Genomic DNA, 22,352 nt, shown 5'->3' on the forward strand with positions numbered 1-22,352 from the left:
TTAACAATCGTCTCACTTAGCAACAGAAAATTTTGGGCTCAATTGTGGTCATAGGTTGAGGACCACCTGTAATTGTAACTTGTCACTAAGGAACACAAGCCACTCTTTGTCAAATCCCCTGAAATTCCATCTTGCATCCTCTAGAGATGTGGACACCCCAGGTTGAGAACCTGTTTCTACATTCATTCCATTCCTCTGGGCTGTTTTGAGGGTGTCCTGCCATGCATGGTCCATTCTAAACAGCCAACCCATTTATCTATCTGACCTGCATTTCCCGTTTTTTTTTTTGCCTTGAGGCACAGCTTTCACTGGTGGCAAGCTGCACACTCAAGTTATGAATCCATTGCCCTGGTATATTCAGTGCTTATTGAAGCAATCAGAACCTCATCAATGTTACCTTCACTTAATCCAAAATAAAATCTATATAGCTTTCAAGGACAAGCAAGAAAGATTCAAAGTTAAGTAAAAACTAATATGTCACGTCACTCTTGCTAACATTTTAAGAGTGTGGGGCATCATTCAGAAGGCTTTTCCCTCCTGAGTTTAGTCAGAATTTACATTATATAATCTGAACTGACAAGCATTCTTGTTCACACTAAGACACAACTGATTTGGCCCAGAAACTGATCTGAAAGGGTTACTGAATTGACTCTCACATGATTCAGTCTAACCAGTATTCTGCTTTATTGCAGTCAATTGCCAGACATACTGAAAAGCAAACATAAAGACTAATTCTGTGGGGTACTTTTGTCCCCTTCAATAGATCATTAATAATAATGACTCCACTCAGGCTATGACATTCACAATAAAATAGACCTATTACTTTCTGTAGATGTTGATCCTGCTTCTCTGACCAATTTGCTCTTTTCTAGAAAAAAAATTATCACCTCAGATTAGATCTGCAATTATATAAAAGATTCATACTTATTAACATGAGATAGAAAGCTTAACTGTTCACTTATTAACCTTGCGCTTTTAGAAGCCAACTCAAAGTCACAGCATTTTCAGAAGATCCTAGCGTTCTGACACGCCAAGCTAAATTCCAGGCAATGGAAATTCATCTCTGTATAATGTGTAACATACATAGCACTGTTTTTTCCCCCCAGAAGGATAGTCACATTAAGTTTTGATGTTTTTACTTCAGCCAACTGATGAAAATTTAAATGATTATAAACTAGGTGCCAAAAGACTTAATTTTTGTTAAGAAGCTTTAGGGTTTGGTAGCACTTTGACTCTGAGGTGGAACACAAAATTTGGACTGTGTATGTGTGTGCACGGAGCCCTGTCAGCAACACCCAGGAAGCAGCTATATCTATTCCTGGATTAGTGCAGCTGTTTTGTGATCAAGGGGAAATCAACCTGTTATGTTTAAGGTATTACCAAATATGCTCATATTTTATATTAATAAATACCAGTAAACTATAAACCAATGCATCTGCTGTTGAAAAGCATGAAGACCTGAGTAGGAACATCTGCCCCACAGGTGTTAAATAGGAACTGGAGGCATCATAAAGGGAAGCATGTTCTTTCCTTATAAATACTTTTACAAATATTTTAAATAAATACATTTGGAAAGAAAAGCAGTAACCTAAATCAAAGATTGACAATCGTCTGATAGCTGAGAGGGCTGTGGCAATGGGTAGTGGTGTGGTTAAAAGCCACATACAAATAGGATCAAGATTTGATGGAGTTTTGAAGGGATTCTGATTTGTGCATTCTTTTTAAAAAATATTTATGTTGAACCTATATTGGGGCTTATATGGGAGGAGTGTTACTATGATCTTGTAGAATAACTGTTACTGATTATTGTAGAGAAGCACATTCTAATGTTATTATTTTAAGGAAACACTTGGAACATAATATGCTGCTTTCAGAGGCAGCCTTATGTCATGCCTGCTGTCAAAAACTAGTTCTAAAATTTCATATATTTCTAAAACAAACTGAAAGCTGTTGTTTTCTCTGAAGAGTGAACAATCCTAAATATTGGGAGTATAGGTGAAAAAGTCAACCTCTAAAGTCACAAGACCAAAGTAAGAAATTTGCTCATGTAGGAAAAGGATGGAATAAAGGGTGTTATATTTTCATCAATATAGCAGTCAATTCTCAGTGAGGAAGCACACTTCACTGCCTGTCACAAAATGGCGGGCTGAAAATGAGCAAGAGGGCACTTACCTTTTGCCTTAGGAGTTTCAGTGCTTGGACAATTATATCCATGATACCTCCACAGTTTTATTTTCAAATTTGCACAAACTAAACACATTGACCTAGCTGGTGTCTTAGGTGCATTGTCTGTATAGTTTATTATGTTATCACTATTTCAAATAATATGAAACAGTATTTATAGTTCAGGATGACAAATTATGAATAGGGACATGCATATTGTGTATCCTGGATGCAAATGAAAAAATGCAGCTTTGTCTATTACTAGCAAATATTGTAAAAAAGAACATGATTTGGGTACCTAGCCCTCAATGAGAATGCTCATCTTTGCTCTTCAATCACAATGCATCTTTTATTAAGCCACTGGCAGAATTACAACTATATTATTTCCTACATTTCAACCTGCATTCTAACCAGTGAATCACATTTTCTCCAGCTGAGCCACAGACCAGTAGTATAAAGGTAATCTATAATCGGTTCACTTCTGGTGGCTCCGCGGCGACGGAGGGAGCCTTCCCGGGCTGCCCGCGGCTCAGCTGGTGTTTTTTCGCCCGAAACAGCGCCGATCAGCTGTTCGGGCGAATCTGAAGCCCCCTCCTCGGGAGAAGAGGAGGGGGTGAGCCCCCAGGTGGGGGTTGAGTTCTCCGGGGCCGCCTGAGCTTGGAGCTTGGGCGGCTGAAGGATTGAACTCCCCCGTAGCCTGGGCTGCTCCCAGCTGGCTAGCGTCTCTGCTCCGGACTTCATGGAGCAGAGCCAGGCGTCTGCGACCATCCCTGCTTGAAGGAGAGACTATGAAAGGGAAAGAGCAGGCAGAGCAGTACAAGAGGGAAAGATGAAGAGATGAAGAAGATTTTATTTTACTCTCAAGCTTGATGGACTTTGCTTAAAACTTAAAGTGAAAGTGCGTCACAATTGTAAGTAAAAGATGGCGGCTAAACCTCCCCCTAGAACTTTTCGGAGTGCTGGAAATTCTCCGGTGCAACAACAATCATTGCTGCAGGCGTTGCATTCTCCTGATGTATTGACATCGAAGGATCTTGAAAAACATACCCAGTTAATTTTGGAGTCAATGGGTGTTAAATTTCTACAGATGGAGGAGAAATTGGAGAAATTGGAGCAGAGAATGGAAGAAAGGATGGAACAGAAACTTAGAGAAATGAAGGTAGACATTTTGTCCTCAGTGCAAAAAGTTGCTAAATGTGTGGAGGTGCTGGATGATCAAGTGCAAGATTTGATTCAAAAGAATGCTTTATTAGAAGCAAAAGTATTGGAAATTGAAGATTTAAAAGACAAAATCGACAGTGAACAGAGCTTGGCTCAATTTTACCAGATGCAGTTTGCTGTGAGAATTAGAGGCCTAAAAGAGAATATTAAGGAAGATTTAAAGCAGCTGGTTTCTGAGGCTTTTGAGGGAGTATTGAACCATCCAGCATCTGAATTAAAACAAGGTATGGACAAAGTGTTTCGTGTGAATTCGTGGATTGCTAAACAGAGAAAGTTGCCTAGAGATGTGGTGGTTTATTTTGTAAAAAGGGAAATTAGAGATGAAGTTATACAAGCTGCCTACGATACCAAAGTTGTGATTGCTGGTCAACAAGTTTTGGTTCTAAAAGAAATTCCTCCAAAGATTTTAAAGAGAAGGAAGGATTTTATATTTCTTGTGCAAGAGCTCAAGCAAAGAGATATAAGGTTCAGATGGGAGATCCCAGCTGGGTTGAGCTTCATGTATGATGGCAAAAGGTACTGTTTGAGTAATGTGAAGCAAGCGCATGATTTTTATAATAATGTCTTGAAAGTAACCCCATCAACACTTCTGGAAGCTGCAGAGGGATCTGGAGAAGGAGAACATCAAGAGGATGAAGATGCACAGATAGACGAGAAGGGTACAGGAGGAGTTCAAGCTGCAACTCTTTTGGATGATCTTAGAGAACAGAGGGTGACGCGTGCTGCCTTAAAACGCTCAAAAAAGGAAAAAAAATAAGACCAGTAGAAATCTATGGAACTTCCACAAAATATTTATAGTTAAGTGGTAGTTGTGTTTTTAAAAAAAAAAAAAAAAAAAAGTTTTGGGATGCTATGTATGGTAATAGATTTTTTTTTTTTTAATTTGGAATTAATGGACAACTTACTACAGAGGAAGAGGAAGAAAGTTTTGTGGGTTAATGTGGGTTAATTTGTGTAAGAACTATTTATTAATGTGCAAATGAGAATATGTTAAGGTAATAGTGAATTGTGGAAGAACATAGATGGGAATGATGCTAGTTTTCTTTTATTTTAGTTTTTTATATATATTTAGTATTATTAAGGATTGGTTTACTATATACAAGCTAGAGAGTGATGGATTTTAGAGTTTATAATTGTTAGTATATGATTGTTTATGATTGCCTTTTAGATATATACCTTGTATTTTGCTCTGGGAAGTCGGGGGGGGGGAGGGGGGAGGAGGGGAAGTGGAGGGGGGGAGGTAGGGGAGGGAGGAGGGGGAGGGGGAGGGGGGAGATAGGGGGGAGGTAGGGAGGGGAGGAGGGAGGGGGAAGGGGGGTTTTTTAAAGGAAAATTGTATTTTATAAAACTTTTCAATAAAAAAAAAAAATTAAAAAAAAAAAAGGTAATCTATAATCAAATATTTACTAATCCGCAGTGAAATGTATGTTGTATGCTCTAAAATAATAATAATAATAAAATAATATTGCCAAATAGTCACATCTCACAAATGACGATTTTGATGGATAGAAACCTATCAATTTTACTCCATGAGTTTTGATTCCCCCCCTTTAAGTTTCCTAATCTTATTTTTAAATTTTTAACTAAGGCTGGTATGCACATATTTGTACTTAAAATTCTCATTCATCTAAATATATATAAGGTGGAATTTTTTGACTATATATCCAAAGAGAATACATACCAACTCCTTTTCTTTTTTGTCACACATGTGTAGCTAAAACAAATATCTTAGCTGTTTTTAATATTGTTTTTAGTCAATAATGTTTATATGTATTTCTCCTAATTATACCAACATTGTTGATTCAGCTTTGGATATTCACCTATTGATTTTCTATGTGATGGTGAATGATCACAGCAAAATCTTTCAATTTATATCATACACATATCTCAGCATACACACACATCCTAATTTATGTTCAAATTTTTGATAAGACAATTACACTGCATAATTTGCATAAAAATAAATACTGAGAGATATCTGGATTCCAGCTTGTGTATTGTTTAAAGAATTGAAATTTGGATTGGTTCATAGTAAAATATTAACTGAACCTCTTTCCCATCACTGCCTGCAGTAAGTCCCAAAAAATTCCACAAAATTCAGTACCGGGAAATATTATTACCATTAATCTGAACAGATATTGAATATGCTGCATATAGAAATCATCTTGAAAGTCAAAGGTATTACATGCAAATATCTGGAAACTAAGGTTTTTTTACGTATTCTACTCAGGCACAAGCACCTCAAAATATTTAAAAGCAAATAAAGAAGATATTAAACTGTTAACAAAATTCATTTTCAAATACAAAAATAGTTAAGCTTATATTTTTTTTCCCAGAAACCAGAAACTTCCTCCCATATTTGATCATATTTTTCTAAAGCAATTAAACTATCGTAACGTTAAGATTACAGAAAATTCTTGTCTTAGGTATCAAAATTAAATTAGACTGGAATTACTGTTATATATTTAGAACACCTTTATCTCAGGAAGATCTTGATATAAAACTTATTTTGCTTCCATATTTTAACAATTTCTCCCTAATTATTGTCTAAGAAGCTTCATCTGTAACACCCAAAACTTTGGAGTCACCTCCAAGAAATGTTCCTTTTAATTAGGATCCAGTAAAAGTCCTTCAGGCTGAGCTGTGGCTTTGGTTCCCAACCCTTGCGAAGGGCTGCTGCAATCCTGGCCGTCACCCCTCAGAGGAGGTGCAGCTTTAGGCAACTCCGTCAGCCTTACTGCCGCCTGCATTTGCCTTTCTAATTCCTCTATCAGTTTTCCCGAAACAGATGTAGATTGTAGAGAAGCCTTTGATTTTTCATTACCACCCTCCAGTGTCAAAGTGCCTGTGTCTCGCCTTAATCCATTATCGTCAATAAGTGGGGCTGTCCTCTTCTCTAGGAGTGTGCATTGTAAAGGATTTATTTTCCCATCTTCACCGGCTGAGGACTCTTGTTCATCCGAATCAGAGACTTCTGTCTCGTATGATGAAGTGCTGCCCGACTCCTCGAATTCGCTTGCTTCTTCTTGGGAGGGAGGCAGCAGCTGCTGCTCAGAATCGCCTGCCTCGTCAATCGCTTTTAACTCTTTCTCTTCCTCTTGTACCAGAAGTGCGGCTGTTTCCAGCTCATTTAATTCGAAACCCAAGTCCTCCTTACCCAGCTCTGCTTTCTGCACGCAATCAGCAAGCGCTGCCAACTTCTTTGACCTGCGGAAGGGAAGATCCGAAAACATTCAGTGCTCCTGATTGACATAAATGCAAAAGTAACCAATGCAATAATATACAGAATGATAAGTAACAAGAGGTCCCACGAGTAGATTTTCTGATTATTCAACAACTAAGCATCAATCAGGCTTCTTGCTCTTTGTCTGATTTATAAAACCTTAATTCCACAATGGCTAAAATTCCTCAGTAAACTCAGTACTGATGGGATGAAAGGGTGGACAACATTTTTCACGGGGTGAAAGCATTAATAACTAGAGAGTCCTTCGACAGCTGCCCAATTGTTAGGCCTGGCAGTGGACAATAGGTAGATGAGGCCAAGAAAGCTTCTCTTCCCCCCCTCTCTCTTCCCATAATTCCTATGATAAACACATATCCTTGCAAACTAGATTTATACACATGCCTCAGGGTGGTGTACAAAGATTAAAAACACGAAAAGCAATAGAATGAAATAACTAAAAAAAGCAGGAAAATTCATTTTAAATTTAAAAAATAATGCAGACCATTATGTTAAAAGCATAATTTGCAGGACGATGAACTAATTTCCCCAGCAATAGAGCCACTTTGCAGGCTCCACACCTACTTTAACAGACCTCCCCAGAGCCGGTGACAAAGGCGTGTCTTCAGATCCTTCTGGAAGGCCAGCAAGGTTGGGGCCAATCTGACCTCAGGGGAAAGGATGATCCAGGGGGAACGATGGTGCCACTGCAGAAAAGACTCTCCTCTTGGCTTCTATCAGATGATACTCCTTCCTGGATAGGATCAGCAACATGCTCGACCTGACGGGGCAGGTCGATGAGATTGGGGAGTGGGGGTCTCTCAAATAATCCAGCCCCATGCTATGTAGGGATTTAGCAGTAATTACCAGCATCTTGAACGGAACCCAGAAGCAAATTGCTAACCAATGCAGCTAGCAGAACAGAGGCGTAAAGTGTACTGATCTAGGTTCATCATTCAATTTGCACCAGCTAGAGTTTCCAGATGCTCTTCAAGGCCAGTCCCCTGTACATCACGTTACAATAATACATGTGGGAGGTGACAAAGACAGGAGTGACTAGGTGGAGGGCCTCCTGGTCTAGGAGCAAGAGGAAGTGACATACGACCCAAAGTTGTGCAAAGTTCCTCCCAGCCATGACTGCCATTTGCTCATCAAACTTGACTCATAAGTTCTATAAGGATCGCTAGATTGTGGACTGTCTGGAGCAGCGCCACCCTACCCAAAACTAAAGATGGTAAATTCTTAAGTGCTGGTGGTTCCAAAAGCTGCCAGTGTTGAGCTGAAGCCTATTGCCCCCCATCTAAATTCCCACAGTCTCCAGATACCAAGATAGAGTATCAACAGCATTGCTTACTTCACCTGATGTGAAGTAAGCAAAGTGAAGTATAATGCATAATGATAATGACACCGCCCTGAGTCCTTGGGGAGAAGGGGGGGTATATAAATTAAATTAAATAAATAAATTAAATAAATAATACCTCACACCATGGCTAAAGATGACCTCTACCAATTGCTTCAACTAGATCAGGGGTGTCAAACTTATCGCATCACGTGAAGTGTTGCGACATAGCGTGACTTTTTTTCTCCTTGCTGGAGCTTGGGTGGGCGCAGCTTCTGCATGACACATCTGGCCTGTGGGTCACCAGTTTGACACCCCTAATATAGATGTTAAACAGGATAGGAGATCTTAGATATGTCAGGATACCGGTAGTTAGAAGAATAAAATATAAAGTAGCACCCCCTCCCATTGCTCTTAATCAGGATCAATGATCAAATTGTATTTTCAGGATTAAAGGCAGTATCTCTTTGAGCAATAACTGGTGGATATCAGCTGGGAGAGGGTTCTTCTGCATGTTCTAGCTGCAGAATTGCTGACTAGCAGGTCTTTACAAAATGCTTTTCAGACTCATTGTATTATTTTATTTATTTTTATTTATTGGATTTCTTTGTTGTCCATCACACTAATGCAATGACTCTGAGCAACCTTTACAATACAGTTAAAGGTAAAAAGTGTAAAAAAACCCAACCCCAATTAAAATAGAATAAAAAGCTAAAATTAAAATTAAAAAGCAAGATGATGGTCAACTTGGGGGAGAGAATTTTGTCTATCTCATCAGCCACCTCCAACATAGTGGGATTCTGTCAGGGTCCCAGACCAAAAGGTAAAGACACGTTTTTAGGCTCAACCAGAAAACCATTAGTGTGGGGGCAAGATCTCATCTCTGAGAGGAAAATATTTCAAAAGGCTCCTCTCCTGGCTCTCTGTAGCTGAAATTAGGATCTGAAGAAGGCCCTTCCCACTGGAATAAGTGGGAAAAATTAATCCCAATAGCATTTGGACATAAGTCATTTTCCTTTAAACCACGTGGATAACAACAAGTTGCACTGATTTGTAATGGAATTCAATGAACTGCAAAGGTATTTTTTAAAATATTAGAAAAAAAAGAGCCACCTCCCACCCCAAATATTCTAAAATCACTTCCTGATACTATCCAGCAGCCTGTAAACCACTAGTGACTTTATTTGTGCTACATCTATTTACTCATGATAGCCAACAACATTTTTAAAAATATAAAATTAACGTAACACTGGAATCAATTAACAGTTACAAGCCTGATTAAACAAGATTGCAGATTTTCTGTTTCCTGTAAGGGTGAGAAACAATTCCTGAATGCTCTGTTACCAAAAAGGTCAGCATCACCACTTCAAATTATGCTTGAGAGGGTCCTAGCAACAAATGCAGAACATCCTATATACAAGCTTCACACGATTCCTGTAAATTCAGTGACAGATGAGGATCAAGTTGCACTTTCAGAGTGAATACAGTATATATATTTCTTTCAGAAGAATGCATTACTGTTTGAACTTTAATCCTAAATCAACTTCCTACTGACAATGGCAGTCTTGTCTGGATTAAATGGTAGCTTGTTCTCCCTCATCCATGTGTCACTGAGTTTAGACAATGCTTTCTTACAGTAGATGGAAAACAGAAACAGATCATTCCAAGTTCTGAATGATCACCATTAGTGTTTCATGTAGCTACTGAATATCAAGAGGGACAAGTTGGAACCTTGTGGGATATCAGAAGTCAGAAATCCAGGCTTATATATTAAACCTGCAGCACTGTGCTCCATATCCAATCCTTCCTGACAATCCAGGATAGCCATAATAACAAAAGTTGTGAACAGTTTTGGAGAATTATCAAGTCTGCATTTATCCCATCCAATTTCAGCCAAGGCATCGCACTACTTATCTTGGTTGAAAGCTCAGCTGAAATGGGTCCAGACAGTACATTTAAAAGCCTTTACCGGTGGAAGTAATCTGTGCCGAGACCATTATTCACTCAGCAAATGTAAACTGTGGCCTTCTTTATTTCCAACATCAACACCTGGTACCAAAAGTTAACAAGGGATTTTCATTCCCACATCAACTTGCCATCAGCAAATCTGGGCATCTCTAATGTTCAGATAATGAAGGAAGGAAATGCATATGAGCCATAATGGCACAGTGGTTAGAATGCAGTATTGCAGGCTAATTCTGCTGACTGCCAGCAGTTCGATTCTCAGCGGTTCAAGGTTGACTCAGCCTTTCATCCTTCCAAGGTCGGTAAAATGAGGACCCAGATTGTTAGGGACAATATGCTGACTCTGTAAACTGCTTAGAAAAGGCTGTAAAGCATTGTGAAGCAGTATATAAGTCTCAGTGCTATTGCTGTTAATATAAATGACTGCTAGTGGTGGGAGATAGAATCCCAGGAATTTCAAAGAAAGGAAGAAAGATTTCATTGTAAATTAAAATTCTTCAGTCTTGCCTTGCTTAAAAAGCACAGAGCAATTGGAGAACATGGAAATATGGTTCTTAAAAGAAGAATGTTAATTTGTAATACTTTGGGCCAATGACATCTTTATTTCTGTGCATGCTTGGGAATGTACTTCCCCTTTTTCCTGTTTACATTTTCGGTCACATTCATTTCAGTCATGGCATTGCTTCAGTTTGGTAAAAGCCTGTGAATACAGACACATGCAAATTGTTCAAATTTAAAAAAAGAAACTGCGCTTGCCTCTTTATCACTCTCACTGGGTAGGAACAACACAGCCACAATTAGCATCTCTCCCTGTCAGCATGACGTGAATGGTATGTTTGAAGGCATGACAACTGTAAAGATGAGCAGATGCAAGTGAGAATTGTTTCTTTTAGAAGCTTTCCCCATTTTATGAGAGCCACTTGCTTGCTAAATAAAAAAAAGAGTATAGTCTGCACTTATTTAAATACGTTGTCTCTATAGCTAACTATGTCATACATACAGCAGGGCTCTTCAAACCTGGCCCTTTTGTGACTTGTGGAATTCAACTCCCGAAATTCCTCAGCCAGCGTCCCCTGTCATACAGGGACAAATGTGTGAGATGGATTAAGGGAAACTGAACTGAAATTTAAAGACTAAGAGAATTCAATGCTATTTGACTGCCTTCAAATATTTTTAGAGGGATAATATTTAGGAATACAGAAGAACAAGGGCACACCTTTTTAGCATAATTATCATCATTATCTCCCACCAATTCTCCAGGTCTGCAACAGCTGTTTCTCCAGGCTCTGATACCTCAGATTCTTTTAAGTGGCAGTATCAGGAATTTGAACCTAGCATGTGCTCTCCCTACTTAGTTGCTGAGCTACCACCTTCCTCTTAATAGTCTTATAATTGGGGTTGAACATTCTCCTGGAACATGTTTTCAGAGGCTGCATTGCCCCCTGGAATGAAGGCAATTTAGAAAGGGCTGAGAACATTAAAAGAAAAAGAGAAAAAAAAACCCACACCATTCACTTATCTCCATCCTTTCCACACACTTTTAAATAAAATTCCTTTAGATTAAGAAATGTTCTCTGTGTTATACTGAGTAATTATCCCTCCTGGGAACTAGAATATAAAGATCTTTAAAATCATTCTGCTGAGAGAACAAGCACTTTTAACTTTTGCCTCACAGGAGTTGTGTATTACATTATCAGTTGCTCGCTCTGGTGTCACTGTGTCATGCCTTGCAGGTTAGTAGACTTTGGCAGAGGAAATGAAACCCAATCAGTTACAGCAGGATTTATTGCAGACCTGCTGTTGCAGGAAGTGGTGAAAAGGTGATTGATAGCCTGAGAGAGAAAAAAAAACTCTGCTGCAAAAACAAAATAAAACTGAACAAAAAAAAACTAAAACAAGAAATGCCAGCATGTGTCTGCTATTCACGCCTGATTTCCTTTTCCTCCATATTCTCTCTAGCTCTGCATTTCATGCAACACATTGTTTTATTCTCTTCTCTGTAAAATATATTTACATACACCCAAGAACCCCACAAATTAACCAGAACATTATATACTTAACCTACCAACATTGTAGGCATTTCTCTATTGCTTAATTACATATGACAGGACAGCTGACTTCTCCTAATTATGGCCTCTGTTTTAACCACTCAATCTCAAGATTTAATTAATAGCCAACTTTTTTTATACCACCACTCTTTTTGAACCAAAAGGTGAATAAAAATGTGCTAAAAACCTCCTAGTGTCAACAACCTAAATACATTATCACATATCTGAGACGCTGATAAATGAACAACTAGCATCTTAGCATAGGTCTGGAACAATGTTCTTTTCAGAATAATGTTTCCAAGCATTTCATGTTCCAGTAAATTGGAGCTGGCCCACATTTTTAACTGAATTGGGAGCTACTTAATATAGGGCTGGTGTTTTGTATTCTTTGGTTATTCTAGAAATGGACTGATGTAAACTTGCTATTTGTCAGTTATCTATCTTTGACTATGACTCTCTTTGACTATGTAGAAAAATAAACTTCCCATCACCTATATACTATTTAAGCTCCCTATGACACTAGTAAAGTAACACTAAAGATATACAATAATTTTATTATTTATTAAATATTTTTGACGTAATACAAATCATTTACAAATCAGTTGTAAATTCCTTTTAAAGAGAAGAAAAAATACTGGTGCTTTGCTGTAATCTTTCTATTTCCTCAGCATTAAAGATGGAGAGCTATTCAAGTATTTAAACTCTAGTATGCACAAAGAAACCTCAGAACAACAGCCATTCCTTTCAAAAGACAAACATCCATATTATCAGAATGGGCATTACATATGTTTGGCTGACAGCCAGATCAGCAAACTTCATAACACCAGGAGCATTATAAGCACTTCACAATTCTGGCTAGGAGCCAGGTAAACATATGACTCATTCAAACAAATCACTGTTTATTTTTAAAGATACAGACATAATCACTTGTCTTCCATTTGTGCTGCAAATCACAGTCCTGACATCTCATCAAAAGCAAGGATATAACATGCACTCTGCTCAGAAAACAAGAGCAACAGGCAGAATTTCCTGTCACATAGATACCTCCAACATGTCTCTCTTTTCCTGACAAACAAGAACAAGTAAAACAGGCCTTTTTCAAACAAATTCAGCCACAAAGTCAAGAGAATGACAAGTACATGCCATCTGAGGAAGACAGTTACATTATCAAGAACCATTCCTAGGAAGGAGAAACCTTGCCTGAAGAAACTTCAAGCTATTCAGGGAGCTTCTTGGTGTTGTGCATATGAAGGAATTGAGTGAGACATAAATCCTGGTGATTACAGGAGCACATGTGTGTACAGATTGGTGCTGATTTGACATGGCTTTCCTCTGGAAATATTTTTCAGCTTCCCGGTCTAGTCATTCCAGCATATGTATTCCCTAGGTAAACTGTACGATGTAAAGCTAAAGTTCACCTTACTAGTCTTATAATTTAAAACAAATGGAAAAATTATCCCTCTGGAAGCAAGAACATGCTCTTAGACAGAGAACTTCAGCTGTGCTTTTAACACTGTTTTTTTTGTCCTTTTTTAAAAAAAAACATTTTTTTACCTAGAAGTCCCTTCCAAATCTGTTATTCTATTCTATTCTATTCTATTCTATTCTATTCTATTCTATTCTATTCTATTCTATTCTATTCTATTCTATTCTATTCTATTCTATTCTATTCTATTCTATTATTCTATTCTATTCTAATTCTTTTTTGCTCTTAATGTTTTGTGTTAGTTTCTGTTTCTTCTTTCCTATCCACCTCAACCTTCCCCATCCAGTCAAACCTTTCTCTGAAGAAATCTTCCATCTTTGCCTTATCCAACCTCATAATTCTCCTGAGCAGTGCAGGTACCATTTTCCTTGAAAGATACCAGGAATAGACTCATTCAAAGTAATTCCACTACAATTTCATTACTATCACCACAAACATTAAATTTCTTTGTGGATTTTCCCTTTAAATGAAGATAAGCATGTAGCCAAAACCTATTGCGCATACTGTATGTTTCATTTACCAGAAAAAAGAGTTTTTTAATATGAGAGAAGACTTTGAGAGAACAAAATTCATGTTTCCATGAAAATATAGAGTTTATTACAGGTAGTTCTCATTTGTTCAGCGATTGTTCAAAGTTACAAAAACGCTGAGTAACATGGACTTACCATGAGTCTTCATAGTTGTGGCCGCTGGAGCATCCCCACAGTGACAGGATCGTAATTCAGGTGTTTGGCAACTGGCTCGCAATTACAACAGTTGCAGCATCCTATGGTGCATTTATGACTCTCACTGCTGGTTTACGACAAGCAAAGTCAATGGGGAAGGCAGTAGGGGGTCACAAATGGCAATCCTGTGATGTCATACTTAACAACTGTGTGGGATTTGCTTGACAACAGCAACTGGAACTGCCACATTGACTATGTCACTAAATAAGCTCCCAGTCCCAATTACTGTCTTTAAGTGATGATGATTTATGCTGTAAACTGTATTTTAATGGCAACAGATGTATAGAAATGTTATACCTACATAGAAGAGACCACTGGTTGCATGCTGGGCAATAGTATTTTATATAATGGGGGCCACCATTGAGAATGAACCCACTATTTGCCATGAACTCACAAGGTAAGAGCTATGAAGGCCTTTTCTAGATTATTGGACTGGAAGGATCAATTCAATTTTGGCATTCAATGTTGATGTATTCCAGTGTTGGCTGTTAAGCTTTAAAATACTAACCAGCACTTGCACTATACCAAGAAGCTTATTGGCAACTAATGTAGTAACTTCAAAATAAGTGTTGATATGCAGGTTCTGAGGTTTTGCTGGTAAAAAATTACAGGAAACCAGAAGTTGCCTTCAAGCTTTACGTTTTCATTCAGCTGAACAAAAAGATGGGCTCCTCTGAATGAGAGCAGCCCCGAAAGACAAGAAATCCTTGTATTTATTCTTTCTGGTTACATAAGCAAGCCATCCAGCAAAGCTGACATGCATATGATAAAGATTTCACCCAGTAAGTCTGGCATACTGTAGATAAGAGAACAGAAGTAACAAACATGTTCCCTTTTGGGTTTTTCCCTAAAGATATTGCATGTTCTTGGGTGGGTTAGGACATTGAGTATTTTCCTTGCTGGCCTTTCATGACCCTGCATCCAGGACTTTGCAAGAGCCCAAAGACAGTAGGGCCATCTGCACATTCACAATTGATATTTCCTATACTGTCCCCTAATTCCGGGTCAACAGTGTTATTCTTGCTTAACTGGATTGACCCATCAGTAGTCTGGTAGCTGCAGTTTACAGCAACTGTTCAATAGCTTCTAAGTCATCTCCAAAGTAGCCCCACTATGAGCAAACTGCAATAATCGACTCCGATGTGATCAGATTATTAGTTACATTGTCTGGACTACTTGGTACTAGCTGAAGCTGGAGAAAGCCTGCCCTGTCCATGGCTTTCACCTGCTATTTACGAAGGAAAGCCAAATTTAGGAGAATCTCCTAGTCATGAACCAATTCTGCTGAGGGCAGCATCATGTTATCCAGACTATCTTCTGGAGTAAATATTATTCTATCTGGGTTGTACTAATTTGAATTGTACTGACCACTGTAGGATTTTAAAAGCATGTTGGCTCAGGCTGAGGTCACAATAGATAACTAGGGATTTTTGCCATGTTAATGTTATGTCAACTATACTACTGAATGAGCTCCCCCAGAAATTTCAAGTATGTGTTAAATAATATGGGGTTTGAATAATATGGGAGAAAGCACCAAACCTCACGAAACTGGGGTTTCCAGAGGTTTCAGTGCGATCCCCCTGCTATGACGTCTGACTTAAAATGCTCATTTATTTATTTATTGATTTTATTAAATTCATATACCTCCCTATTCCCGTAGAACTCAGGGCGGTTTACAGGGAAAATTAAAAGCATAACATACAAAAATTAAAATCAATTAAAAAAATTAATTAATTCAAGTCCCCAAAATTTAAAACTAAAACCCAATTAAAATTAAAACCCATCAGTCTGGGCCAGACAGCTCGAAGAGCCAAGTTTTCAGGTGCCGGCGAAATGAACGAAGGTCGGGAGCAGTCCTAAGTTCCGTGGGAAGTTGCTTCCATAGGGCCGGTGCACCCACAGAGAACGCTCTTCCCCTGGGAATAACCCGCCAGCATTCCTTAACCGGCGGTATCCTGAGAAGGCCCTCCCTGTGGGAGCGCACAGGACGATGGGAAGTTGATGCCGGCAGCAGGTGTTCCCTCAGATAATCCGGACCCAAGCCATTTAGGGCTTTATAGGTCATTACGAGCACCTTGAATCTCACCCGGAGGGCAACCGGAAGCCAATGCAGCTCGCGGAGAAGAGGTGTTACACAGGAGTATCTGGAAACTCCCATCACAACTCGCGCGGCTGCATTCTGCACCAGTTGAAGCCTCCAAGTGGTCCTCAAGGGCAGCCCCATGTAGAGAGCGTTGCAGTAGTCTAGCCGGGAGGTCACGATAGGAGGAGAACCACTGTAAAACAGTGCCTCCCACTCCCAACCCCGAGACGCCGCAGTAGGATACCATGGTTGATGGTATCAAAAGCCACTGAGAGGTCTAATAGGACTAGGACAGAGGAACATCCCCTGTCCCGAGCCCGCCAGAGATCATTCACCAGCACGACCAATGCTGTCTCCGTGCTGTACCCGGGCCTGAAACCCGATTGGTACGGGTCAAGATAATCAGTTTCCTCCAGGAACAGAGGAAGTACTGTAAAACAATACCCAAAACCTGCAATTCTTGTAGACAATCTAGAAGGATTGAGAGTGTCAAACACCACTAAGAGAACTAACAGGAGAAGGAGGAGTGTACTTTCCCAGCTCTAAATCTTCACTGGAAAGAATCTAAGGAATCCGTCGTCTTCTCTAACTACTTTGTTGCCAGCTTTTCAACTACTTTTGTAAGAAAGGGGAGATTGAAAGCTGGGCAAAAGTTGCCATAAGCAGCTGGCTTTGTGGAAGGCTTCTTCAGGTGAAGATACACTAATGTCTTTTTTAAGAAGGTGTGATTGAATGTCTAACAGACCTGGGGACTACAGAGGGTGCAAAAAGCAACGTTTATTACAGAAGAGAGTCTTGAGCCTAAGGGAGGATGGTTGTGAGAAAGATATTTCAGCAATTAAAATTGTGAGGAAGAATTACTTTGGTAGGCTTTCAAGATTCTGTTACATTACGCTGCTGGCAGTAAAAAGTCCTTCCAGAAGTCCACATGGTTTTGATGTGTGGAACTTGATAATGAAGTGGCATTACAGCCTCATCACTGACTATCTCCTGGTGCCAGCTGCTCACGCCTCCTCCAGCACCCAAAGAAGAGAGTTTTGCTTCAGCCCGCAGGAGGCAGAATTCAAACCATAGACAACCCTGTTTACTGTTTCAAGCTCAAGATGAATCAAATCCCAGGTAGCAACACAAGGAGTTACCTTTCATCAAAATAGATTCTGCCCAACTGGAATGGTCATGAACAACTTTATATCAAGACACCTGCAAAACCCATCCTTCATACCTATGTTTTGTCCCACACAATCTTCGCTAAAAGATCCAGGTCACTCTCAACAGGACATCCGCAATTAATTAAGTATATAGAAGATTTATCTGTATACTTCGAGCTCTGTGCTCTTACCATCACTATGTCAGCGTGCTGAATTCTTACCAGCATTCAGTCATGTCAACAATTAGTTTTCTGTTTTTTAAGTCACTTATTTCACCACAGCTGTTTAGTAAACCAAGGGGCTACTTGGGATTGGCAGCAGTCTTATCAGTTCAGTTTCATATGGAGCTCCAGTTGTCTTCCCATTCCAGAGAGCTATTAGGCATGAGAGATGAAATTGTTCTCCAAATACATACAGAAGCGTAAAGGAAAACTAGTGAAGTTTGTTTCCTCCAATGCCACCCTTCTTTACATCTTAAACCTTTCCATGAATGGAAGAAGGCCTTCTATTTGCAAAGGGACATTATAGATCTGGTCAACATTTTAATTATTTCTAAGTATGTCTTGTTTTCTTTTTGAGCCAACAGATGAAAAATCTTCTAAAATACACTTTTACCATGAGATACAAAAATAACAAATCTGTCTAGATTAATGAAGGTCAGCAATTCTTTTGCTGCTAAATGTAATCCATAGAATATTTTTGATTAGACATATAATAGTATATCTCTATTGGGCCGCTATAAGTTTAATAACAGGAATTCCAATTTTTAGAGACAAAAATAAAAGACTATGAATAGTCCCTGAAAAAAACATTTACATTATCTCTCTTTATTCATAATGAGTTATTATGATCTTGCAATGTATTTTTTGTTCCTCCATTGCCTGACTACTACTAATAGGGCAGGCAAACATATAAGAACATGAAATAAACTGAGTGAGGAAGTGTGCTGCCCTTTTTAGCAGGAATCCATTTATGCTTTTTAATATAGCTTTACTTTCAAACTATTGTTATTCTGCTTGAGCTCTGCTGATGACTGTACTTGCTTTATTAGTGACAAAAGAATTTGAGAAACATGCTTGAATACTAATACAGGTAGTCCCTGAGGTATGAAACGAATGGAGCCTGGCCACTAGGTTCGTAAGACAAAAAAAAACCCCTCATCAAATGAATCAGACTTAATTTTACAATTTTTTAAAATCAAATTCATTAATTAAATCATATGGGTTGTTAAATGAACGTAAATCTGACTTACTATTTCTTCCAATAGCTGCCATGTTAACTGAACTGGGAGGGTATCCCGCCAGCCGCCTATCAGCTGTTTCTGGTGCACTCAGGAACTAAATTGCCTCCAATTTAGGTTGGAGCCATTGCAGTTACTTTTTAAAGAAAAAACAGCTGCTGCTAGCCAGCTCAAGCGTTTTCAGCTAGCTGCCCAGAAAGGTGGGGTGGGGCCATTGCTTTAAAAAACAAATAAACTTGCCACTAATTAGCTTAACAGTCTCCAGCCAGGCACGCAGAGGGAGATGAGAGAGGAATTTGCAGAACTCTGGGTTTGCAATAGTAACAGAGGTAAAAGGGACCTTGAGATCATCTAGTCTAACCCACTGGTCTAACAAGAGAGTATTTCTGATAAATGCCTATCCAGTCTCTTCTTAAAAGCTTCCAGTGATGGGGCACCCACAACGTCTGGAGGCATTTTAAATTTAAAACCTACAAACTACAGTAGTATATGGTAATTTCAAAAATAAAAGCTCAATACTTTGCAAACACAATAGTTTGCAAAGTACAGTGCTTAAAAAGCAGAGCAGTTCCCAGAGTGCTTGCAAACAAACACTATAGACCCGTGGTGGCGAACCTATGGCACGCGTGCCACAGGTGGCATGCAGAGTTGTCCTAGTGGCCATGTGCGCCAGCACTTTCGCTTTCTTTCTCTGCAGTGGTAGTCAGGGAGCAGCTGCAAGAACTGGGCAGGGAGAGGTGAGAAGCCAGAAGCGGTGCAGAGAAAGAGGTGTCGAGATGAGCTGGGGGCATGGTTTGGCACGGCTACAACGGGAAACTCCAGCACCCTGGAAGTGCAAGTGAGTTTTGGCACTCCCCAGGCGGTGGCAGCAGGGCAATCTGTGTGGGGGGTGGGGGGAAATGGCAGCGACTGGTTTCGGCACGGTGCAGCTGCTTGCAGGCCTCTTCTCATCTGGCTCTGGTGCACTGCGCCTTTCCTTGCTTGGGCCTTGGCGTTCTGTAAGCCTAGTGTCCCAGGGCACACCTGGCCTGTGGGATGAAAGGCACAGAGGTGGGAGCGCGCAGTGGCACAAGCTGAGCATCAGCCGGCTCCCATTCGCCCTCTCTGCCACGTTGTAGGGCCGGAGAGGGGAATACAGCAGTCATGCAGAGCTGCAGCCTGCAACTGCTGACAACCGGCAACGTGTGGTGGTTGGAGAGAAAGGGTGAGAAGGAGGAGAAAGCAGGAAGGGTTTCTCTCTCTCTCTCTCTGTGTGTGTGTGTGTGTGTGTGTGTGTGTGAGAGAGAGAGAGAGAGAGAGAGAGAGAGAGAGAGAGAGAGAGAGAGAGAGAGAGAGAGCGCCAGGAGGGGAAGAGGAAGAGGAGGAAGTCAAGGTGTTACAGAAAAGGGAAGCCCCCCCTTTCTTCCCCCCTTCTCTTTTTTTTAACCACCTCGAAAGTCTGAGGAAAGGAAAGGAAAGGAAAGGAAAGCGTTGCAGAGTAAGCAAACTTACAAAAAGGGGATCCGCTGGCAGTTCAAGGCTGCATTTCTTTATTCGGTGTGAATGCTGTGATCCCCTCTCCAGCCCTACCATGTGGCGAGAGGGTGACGCTTGGCGTGTACCTCCGTGCTCTCTCATCACCCTGCCTTTCATCCCACAGGCCAGGCGGCGGGTGGGCTGGGACCCTTCTTTTGATCCCCCTCCAGGGCGGCCCTGAGGATCTAAAACTGACCACATTCTGAATGGCCAACACAAAGTTTAGATCAGTGCCACCCCCGCCACCAGCACCTCCATGGCCCAATGCCTGGCGTCACAGCCTATGAGCACTTCTCTTTCCCCACCCCTGCGTGGGAAAGCCACGGCCACCGGCAGCAAAGAAGCAAGATGACAAGACTAATTGCCAGGCAGTTTGCAGAAGGCCAGCAAGAAGGTTTGTGGGGTTGCAATTCTCAGAAAAGTGAGAGGCCCAAAAGAAATATATGGAATTATCTGCAAAGGACTTCTGGGGATATGGCTTGGAGCCATGTGCTGCGTCGGGGAGGTGGTGTGCAGGCAGGCAAGAGAGCAAACGTGCAGATTGGCTTTGTGGTCTATTCTTGCCACCTCCTCTCCCTAAAATCATAGAACTCTTTGGATTGAATGGGAAGTTAAGAATCAACTCCCCCCCCCAATTATTTTGTCAGAGGCGTGGAAATGTTTCTTGCTTCTACTTCCTCTCATCTGCTCTTTTATAATTTAATCCAGCCTTACCCAAACTAATGTCTTTTGGGTGTCATGGACCACAGTTCCCATAATCCTGTAGCTATGCTGGCTAGAAATGCAATTATTTATTATTATTATTTATTTAATTTATATACCGCCCTTCTCTCAAGAGACTCAGGGCGGTTAACAGGGCAATACGTAAAAGACAGATACAAAAGTTAAAATTATTAAAACATGATTAAACAATGCCCATAGTACAAATTTAAAATTAAAGTCGTAATAACAAACCCACCCCGTCCCATCAGGCCAGGCCCGCTTCCTTAAAGAGATGGGTTTTAAGGTCGCGCCGGAAGGAGCGGAGGTCGGGCGCCATCCGGAGCTCTACCGGAAGATGGTTCCATAAGTCCGGTGCACCCACAGAGAACGCTCTCCCCCTGGGGGCCACCAGTCGGCATTCTTTGACCGGCGGCACCCTGAGGAGGCCCTCTCTGTGGGAGCGTACTGGGCGGAGGGAAGTTGACGCCGGCTGCAGGTGCTCCCCAAGGTATTCTGGACCCATGCCATGGAGGGCTTTGTAGGTCATTACCAACACCTTGAACCTCACCCGGAAGACAACTGGCAACCAATGCAGCTTGCGGAGCAAAGGTGTAACACGGGAGTATCGGGAGACCCCCGACACAACTCTTGCAGCTGCATTCTGTGCCAGTTGGAGCCTCCGAGTGGTCTTCAAGGGTAGCCCCATGTAGAGAGCGTTGCAGTAATCAAGACGAGAGGTCACGAGCGCATGAGTGACCGTGCGCAAGGCATCCCGGTCTAGATAGGGCCGCAACTGGCGCACCAGGCGAACGCCCCCCTAGTTACAGCTACAATATGGTCTTCTAAAGAGAGCTGTGAATCTAGGAGGACTCCCAAGTTGCGAGCCCTATCTACAGGAGGTAATGACTCACCCCCCATAATGAGGGGTGGGATATCCTGAATATCCCGGGATGCCGGTACGCACAGCCACTCCGTCTTGTCAGGGTTGAGACGAAGCCTGTTCCTCCCCATCCAGACCCGGACCGCCTCCAGGCACCGGGACATCACGTCGAGGGCATCACTGGGGTGGTTTGGGGTCGAAATGAAAAGTTGGGTATCATCAGCATACTGATGATACCCAACTCCAAAACCACGAATGATCTCACCCAGCGGTTTCATGTAGATGTTGAACAGAAGGGGCGAGAGGACCGACCCCTGAGGGACTCCACAAGCGAGAGGCCTCGCGGTCGACCTCTGCCCCCCCGTCAACACCGACTGCGAACGTCCCAGGAGATAGGAGAACCACTGAAGAACCGTGCCTCCCACTCCCAATCCCCTGAGACGCCGCAGCAAGATACCATGGTCGATGGTATCGAAAGCCGCTGAGAGGTCTAATAGGACTAGAACAGAGGAGTATCCTCTGTCCCGAGCCCTCCAGAGATCATTCACCAGTGCGACCAATGCCGTCTCCGTGCTGTACCCAGGCCTGAAGCCCGATTGGTACGGGTCTAGACAATC

General features: G+C 41.1%; 1 protein-coding gene across 3 annotated transcripts in view; it reads right to left on the reverse strand.

The window, feature by feature from the left end:
* Positions 1-5,363: 5,363 nt before the first annotated feature.
* Positions 5,364-22,352, reverse strand: part of SHQ1 (SHQ1, H/ACA ribonucleoprotein assembly factor) — a 105,953-nt gene continuing 88,964 nt past the window's right edge. For all 3 annotated transcript variants that reach the window (XM_083354304.1, XM_083354302.1, XM_083354303.1), the window contains one exon: positions 5,364-6,591. In XM_083354304.1, the coding sequence (XP_083210430.1) occupies positions 5,991-6,591 (601 nt within the window). In that variant the 3' untranslated portion in view covers positions 5,364-5,990. The remainder of the gene's footprint in view (positions 6,592-22,352) is intronic.

The sequence above is a fragment of the Vipera ursinii genome, assembly GCF_947247035.1.
Source record: "Vipera ursinii genome assembly, chromosome: 2".
Taxonomy (NCBI): Eukaryota; Metazoa; Chordata; class Lepidosauria; order Squamata; family Viperidae; genus Vipera; species Vipera ursinii.